At 38.3% G+C, this 8,212-nt stretch overlaps 1 protein-coding gene across 2 annotated transcripts in view; it reads right to left on the reverse strand.

Moving 5' to 3' along the window:
* Window positions 1–7,500, reverse strand: part of heatr6.S (HEAT repeat containing 6 protein S homeolog) — a 30,613-nt gene extending 23,113 nt beyond the window's left edge. The window contains exons 1-5 of one of the 2 annotated variants that reach the window (XM_041582972.1): window positions 6,057–6,164; window positions 4,759–4,841; window positions 4,238–4,378; window positions 3,457–3,572; window positions 777–891 (exon numbers count right to left, since the gene is read on the reverse strand). In XM_041582972.1, the coding sequence (XP_041438906.1) occupies window positions 777–891; window positions 3,457–3,476 (135 nt within the window). In that variant the 5' untranslated portion in view covers window positions 3,477–3,572; window positions 4,238–4,378; window positions 4,759–4,841; window positions 6,057–6,164. 2 annotated transcript variants of the gene reach the window in all.
* Window positions 7,501–8,212: the final 712 nt, after the last annotated feature.

Genomic DNA, 8,212 nt, shown 5'->3' on the forward strand with positions numbered 1-8,212 from the left:
AACACTGCATTCAAAAGCAGTACATATACAAATAACTTAAAAACCACAGAAAATGTGTAATTAACATATATATCGAAGTTGTTTAGCATCATGTTTTCTTTTGGTGTTAACTTGCCCTTTAAAAATAGGAGTGAATGAACACCAAATCCTCCCCAACAGGTCTGGCTAGATAAAAGTAAAGTTTTTTCACTGGACGTTTGAAGGGTGGGTTGCATCCCCTGAACTGTTGATGCACAGGTGGTCATAATAAATGGGGTAAGCTTCTGTCTCTGTGAAAACTGTAACATTGCTGGCTAGGTAATACCATAATTTCCTTATAAATGGTTTACTCACTCTTGTAATTATGCTACAGGATTACCATTCAGTTCTGACACCCAGGGAAAAATAGTTTTTATGCACACATGTAGTGCATATCTGAAAATATTACAAATCAGCCCAAACAAGTCATCTTTTAAAACTGTAAGATATTTATAGTTATGATAGTATAGTTAATAATCCAGCCTTGTGGATTTTATGTTTCCAAGTTACTGGTTGTAGAGTGCAAAAATGGTAGGTCAGTGGCAACCCCAGATATAACATCATCATGGCAAGTTGCTTAGTTTTTTTATTAAGTTATTATTATTAGCATGTATTTTTAGAGTGCCACATTGCAGTGCTCTAAGCATAGCTTGACGCATACACAAACGGTAAATGCAAAAGAGACACACAACTGCACAAGACAGCTGCTCTGGTGAAAAATATGATAAATATAGTACAAACTTAAAATGTAGACCTACTGTGCAAACTGCAATGTCATCCACAATATTAGGTTTGGGAGTCTGAAGTACAGTAAGGAAGTTTTTAAAACATGTCATTCTATATGGTTCGTCCAGATACGGGTGCCCAGGTACACTATAAAACAAAAGTACAGAGTATTACAAATGAAAAATGTTAATAGATTTATCTTCTAAAAAATAAATTATTCTATGTGTTTGAACTCAAGGTATGTGATAAAGACTGCTGATGATGTAAATAAGAGCAAAACACTAGGTCAGCAAACTTCAAGCTGTCCCCATAAGGATTAGGACTGCTAAGAGCCGATACTGTTTTCATGTTGGGAGTAGTAATAGGGTAATTAGTGGAGTACCCTAAGGTTTTCAGAAGGCCAGAAAGGTTAGTACTTCGGATTTCACTTGCCAGTATAGGAACTCAAGGTTTGAGGATGGGAGATTCCGGTAGTAAGTCAATACTACTTCTGGATTGTCTGCAACAGCTATGCCTTTGTAAAATTATCTTACTGACACGGTCTGAAGTATTTGTGAAGCGACTGATTATAACATCTGACAAGTACAAGAGATTTTGTAAGAGAGTTATAATTTGTTGCAAGAATCAATGGCACCCAAGTTATTGTGAGATCAATTTCTCTCTGTTTGTGTGTGCATGTGTTTAGTGTGGTTATTCCTTCATCCAGCAGTTGAGGGCCCACTACTTTTAACATGCTCTCTACTACTCAACATCTGAAGGTAAAACAGAGAGAGCAACCCATTTTGTAAAAGGTGTTACACTAGACAATAGGGAATGACGGAGTTAATAAAAAATAAAGATAATGTTCAATATTGTACCAAGCTTCATGAAATAAAGTGCTTTTGTATTTGTTTCTGCCAGTAAACACAGTGTACTGCCTCCATTTAACAATTACTACAGATTCGTTACAGGGCTTTTGGTTCTTTCACAAGTTGAATCAGCAGGAACAGTATACATTCTATTAAAAAAAATTCCTACTGTGGTTGAATACCAGGATTAAAGAGAGTATTCCCAAATTGTGTGTGGGTCCCTTGTATTTTTATGTTGTTTTCTCTTTCATAGTTACATAGTTACATAGTTACATTGGGTTGAAAAAAGACAAAGTCCATCAAGTTCAACCCCTCCAAATGAAAACCCAGCATCCATACACACACCCCTCCCTACTTTTAATTAAAATTCTATATACCCATACCTATACTAACTATAGAGTTTAGTATCACAATAGCCTTTCAAATGACCCTGTCCAATATAACCTTTTATATTCCCAGCTCTGGCTCCCATATGAAGAAAAAAAGGGTTTCATCTACAGGCAGCATAGCATCCTTTGGAACTACCGAGTTTTAACTATGTCAATATGTCACCATGTGATACTATGTTTTATTTCTTTTCACATTGGTGATACCAGATTCAGTGCTCCCTTATATTACAATATTTTAAAACATGTGTAGTTATCTTGATATGAACTTGTTTGCAGTATAGTATAGTGCAGTACTGTATATACTATATACAGTACATGTTGTGTACAATACTTATATGCCTATTAACTTTTAGGTTTAGAGTTACTTTAACTCAATTTACAATTACACTCATCATACCACATGGTGGTGAGATATTTCCATACTTCTGTAATTAAAACTGGGTGTATTGTGTTCATGTTATCATATGATGTATCTTTCTTTGTATACTTGCTACTGGAGCAATGACTTGTGTGATCTGGCACAGTTCTGGTTAAGGGTTTCTAATGAGGTTTTTAAAGGATTTCGTCTAACAATTCTTCGTAAATTTGATAAGTCTTAGGCCTACTCTCATCATAATCTTAATAATTTTATTATTGTATAGACCATAGTATGCGATCATTTTTTTTTTTTTTGTTGTTCTGCAGATTTCAGCAGAGGTATAACTATAAAGAAGCAGTGTGCAATGAACCCTGTGACTACTTGAGGCCCACAAGCTATATTGACCTGTGGGGAACTGACGAATATTAAACTTTAATATATATATTTATGAATAAAGGAGGGGGTAGACAAATTATTCTGCTGTGGTGCAGTTTACATCACTGGCTTTCAAGCTTGGAATTTAGACTCATCTGTTTTTTAAGCTATAATTACCCAAGTAACTGGTCACTGAGAATGGAAGATGATGACAGGTGAATGGGTCTGGTTATCTGGCAGGTCAAGAAACACCAGTACCTGCTGCATTTTATTGCACACATGAAGCATATCTGCTCTATGTCTGAATGAAAGCTGGAAGCAGGTAAAGGCAAAATATGCCTCATACCTTTAGCCGAATTATGTTTTAGCAATAACACTATTAAAGCATTATAAGCAGCAAGCACCATGCATACTTTATTCGCTACATCAGAATCTGTACATACCACAAACATTGTGAGGGCAGTACTAAGGGTATAAACATTTATATCTTATATATCGAAGATAGGAAAATGCTGTACCTTACTCAGACAGTATACATATTGCACTGCAAGATGAAAACATTAATCCTTAGAAGTGTATATTCTGTTACTTGCTTGGACCAGTACTTGTATTTTTAAGCACATCAGAAATCTCTTGCATCTCTGTTAGGTTATGTGAATCATTTAGGTGCAATATATTTTTAGGCTCCTCTATACTAGCATCACTGCTGGTTAAATAAAAAGCAGTTAGGAAAGGTACTTACCCAAGGCAAAGATTGGCCATGCAGTGTATAGCTTCTCTCCATAACTCTGGGTCAGGTTGACTGGGATCACAAAGATTAACCAAAATTCCAGTAGGACCCAAAAGTTCATTAAGATACTATGGGGTAAGTGAAATGATTGCATTCATTATATACTGAAGTCATTTTATTAAGAGCTTGTGATGAACCCCCCTAGCTACCAATAAAGTAAATTGATTAATTTAAGAAAGAATTTAATGATAATATATATATATAGCTGAAAAGTCTACTGAGTAATATTATTTATTTGCTTTCACTTATTCAAATGATATCACATTTTTCAATTTGTGCCCCAATAGATCTTTATTGGGGCAAGAATAAAAAAATTGTAATAATCACTACAGTATCTTATGATAACATCATATTTACCATTTAGACTCATCCATCTGATCTGAGCTTTTATCAGCCCATGTATAGCCAGAAATAGTGTACTTGGCTTTTCACTGGTTATCTATTATAATCTGTTTGAGCCCCCTGTCCTATAATATAATGTTTTAGTCCTGCAAGTACTGCATTTAAGTAAAAATGTAGGTTTACATAGAATTTTAAATACATACATGCATGCATGACGAAAATAAGTAGACAAATTCCATTCCCCTTCCCTTTTGCTCTTCTCCACTCCACACTTCCTCTCCTATGTTGTGCTATCCTTTCTATCATAACAAACTCCATAGCAAAATGTACAAAAAATGCCAGTTTAGTTACTAATGCAAAGCTAAAGCAGAAAATCCATATGTTAATTTACCTTCTGGCATTTTGATCCATTGTTGTAAACCAAAGCTGCTAAGGCATGTAGAACATCAGCATGGGTCCATGAGCTACACTGTTTCAATGCAGAAATGGAAAAGGCAAGAAGAAAATCCAGATTCTGTTCATCAACAATGACCTACCTCAGAAGTGGGGGGTATAAAGAAAAAAAGTTACAAACAGAGCACTAACAAAAATATAATTATGTGTGGAGTCCATCCAATTAACCATTGTATTTCAGTGTGAAGGAAATACTCATCAGAATCTGTTATTCTGTAATTGTGCAAACTATTTTGGACCCAAGAACAGTGAGGTTGTGGAATGCACTGCCAAATAATGTTGTGATGACTGGTTCTGTTAATGCCTTTAACAAACATAAGGAAATTCAGTTTGCCTATTGATTTATTTAAAGGGGAAGTCTGCTCATTCAACGCCACCTTAATAAAACAATGTCTTGCTTATTAATTTTGCCATAACTGAAAAATGTTGATATTCAAAACTAATTTTTAAATACTGTACCTCAGCATCTTAAAGGTTTCCTGGCAAGCACCACAGGCAAGTACCAGTAAATGGCTGTCCCTTTGCTCTTTGCAGCCTGTAACCTTCAATTACAATACATTAATAAGGCTGTCAAGTGATGACAAGGTTTTGTATCTCTTGTACTATAAGGCAGTGGCTGACATGGAGATTAAAAATGCAGGACTGAGAGTGAAAAATTTCCCAAAAATGCCTCTCCGTTAGAAATAAATGAAATCGCTAGCTGCGATTATTTAAGCAGGCAACAAATCTCCCTGTCAGCCACTACCCTTAATATTAGTTTTCCAGAATTAATTTTATTTGCATTTTCTAACAAAACATCTTTTATCTTTTCGCCCACCCTGAACTGTTTGGTGCAAGAATTACAGTGGAAAAAATGTGCAGGTTGAAATGAGAAAAAAGAATTGCATACTTCCTGGTGGGTAATGTGATTCAAAAAGCCAGGGAGCTTCAGCAATTATGCAGAATTTACTTTCCTAATAAAATTGAGTAACACTGAGCACAAATCCCCTCCCTTGATAACGAATCAAACCTCATCTGCAAGCTTTAACGACGACAGCCTATTGTGCAGTGTATGGGGGGGGCCCTCCAACGGGCATCCCCGATCGATATCTGGCTGAAAGTCAGCCAGATGTCAATTGTGCCAGTTTAAAAATCCTGTCGGATCGAGGACTGCACCTGTTCATTGATGTGGTCTTCTATACGACCACCTGCTTTCTGCTTGTTGTGATCTGATCGTGGGCCCTAGGGATATGCCAAACCTCAAGGTGGTCATATCGGGAAGAGATTGGCTCATTGGGCGACCTAACCAAACGAGTGGATCTTTCTATGTATGGCCAGCTTTGATGATGACACACGGTATCAAAGGAAATATCAGAGGATGGCCATGTCGTATATAGCCCCTCGTAAGGTATTTGTCTGTTTGGCAGATAGCATATCAAAGTTGCCTTGTATATGGCTGCCTTTAGATATAGGCAGCAACTGGGAAAGGAGCATTTATCTAGACCTAGATCTCTTTCTTCAATCTAGGACCTTTATTACAGGAGAGGGAAGGGGTGGATGAAACTATAAAATAAATAAAATCTAAAAGAAAACAAAACACACTAATATAGGCCCACTTATTTTGATATACATTAAACAAAAACAATGCTCCTTTAACATACTGCAGAATAGTTAGCATTTGTATTTCTACGTTTGACTGCCTTACAAAACTCCTACTTTTACGATGTGATTTTGCACTTACTTTACAACACTTATTTAAACATAAAAATATGGCCTACCTGAAGTCTATTGAGCAAGTAGTGCACAAGTTGACAAACTTTGCTAACAAGATGTTCCTGGTTATGCTGAACTAAACGACAAGCTTGAACAAGTATAGCACAGACCTCCTAGGAGGAAAAAATATAATGTTATTTGCATGCACAGCTTACAGAGAACCTAAATTAAAAGATGAATCTGAAAACAAAGTATATTCAATAGAGAATCACAAAAAGTATTCAGTATTGGCCTCTTTCTGCAGGCCCAAACTATGTTCCAAAAGTTGGTCATGGGCCACCCCACTAAATTGTTTGCTAGTAGTGTGTAAATAAATGTAAATATTTGTCAATATTTTCTTTTGAATGTATTATATGTGAAACATACGCCCAAGCTTCGTGCGATGGTACCTAAGAAGATTTTGCTGTGAAGCCTAATAAATTCTAGTTACACTTGCCACTACTGGGAAATGCCTCAGGAATATGATTCTTGCATTAATGTTAATGTGTATAAGACTGTTGTCCAGTTGATACCTTATCTGGGGTTGAAGTGTGTAGATTTAAATAGGCATTTGATAGAAAATTGTATTGAAAACCTCCTTGAGAGGTATTTTTTTTATTGGCCCCACCTTTAACTGACATGTTTAGAAAAGACAAGGAAAGTCTTAACACAAACAAGACAGGGAACCTATCTTGCAGGCTTGTCTTATCTTAAACAGCCACTTGGACAAAAACTATTAAGGGTAGGGACACACTGGGCGATTTGGGGAGATTTAGTCGCCTGGCGACTAATCGCAGCGACTTTTCTTCCCGAATGTCTCCCCTCACTCTGCGCCTGGATAAAATGAAAAGTCACCGGCACTTATCACACACGGCGATTCGTTTTCCGAAATCGCCCGAAGTTGCCTCACGAGGAAACTTCGGGCGACTTCGGAAAACGAATCGCCGCGTGTGATTAGCGCAGGCGATTTTCATTTTAGCCAGGCGCAGAGCGAGGGGAGGCATTCGGGGAAGATTGGTCATGGAAAGTCGCGGCGATTAGTCGCCAGGCGACTAAATCTCCCCAAATCGCCCAGTGTGTCCCTACCCTAAGCAAGGGAAAGGAAATCTCTCAGTAGTATTAACAAGAGCTGCCTAACAGCAATAAGGCATTAGGCGTATTCAATCTGGAGAAGACAGAATACTTATTTTACCAGCCAGTCTACTTATATCTATATTACCTCTTGACCGATTCCTGTCACTCCCGGCGTGTAATCCTGGGAAATGAGCTGGTCCAAGAGAAGGTTAATTTCAGTACGAAAAGACTCAGAATCGGAGGGCCGCAAGCTTTGAAGTTTGTTTAGATAACGTTGAAAATCCCATGCATACTCCTGATGATTGTACGGCGGTTGTAAGGAAGGAGAGGACGACAATAATATGCCATGCTGCATCCCGAACGAATCCAACCTGTCTTCCTGGGCCGCCATCTTCCCCGCTCAGATGTCAGTTGCTATAGCGACGGATAGTCACTTCCGGGAAGGGTGGAACGAGCATAATTTAGGCGAGTCTTTCGGGCAGTGTTTCTTATAATCATTAATATCCATAGTCTTAAACATAATCCATGAAAGGCTAAAAATGCATACGTTTTGTGAAGATTCCCTTTAGAAAATTCATATAATGAAACGAAATATAACATCATCGCCCCCGCGCGGCCGTGCGCAGACGAGGGCGCGCGCTTTTGCGCGGGGGCGGGGCGCGACGTAGCAGTCCGTGGCACCCGGTAGCAACTAGTTTCTGTCCTAGGAAAGGACCTCACGTCACGGTCATGTGATCCTACCATGTGACCGTTCCACTGCAGCTTACCTATTCGTGAGCGGCAAATTCAAACATGGGAAAGTGGTAATGGGTTCTAGTGGCGGGCTGCGGACTCTTGACAGGACCTGCAACTAAATTCCCAGGGTTGCCAACTTGATTGGTGGTCAAATTCTTCCCATTCCAACTGAGTTTGAGGGCATGGGAGCTGTAGTGTGAAGGAATTATACAAGCATAGAGTGTAGTGCTACACAATCAATCTCACCGCTTTTTGTAGCGTCGGGTGCCAGCTGCGACTCTGTCTGCCCAGGTCCAGTGCAAATTCCAATACAAATTCCAGCAGCACTCCGGTATAGTGAAAGAAATTTAATTTGCACAAATAAATTTCTTTC

Source organism: Xenopus laevis, chromosome 2S (assembly GCF_017654675.1).
Source record: "Xenopus laevis strain J_2021 chromosome 2S, Xenopus_laevis_v10.1, whole genome shotgun sequence".
Classification (NCBI taxonomy): Eukaryota; Metazoa; Chordata; class Amphibia; order Anura; family Pipidae; genus Xenopus; species Xenopus laevis.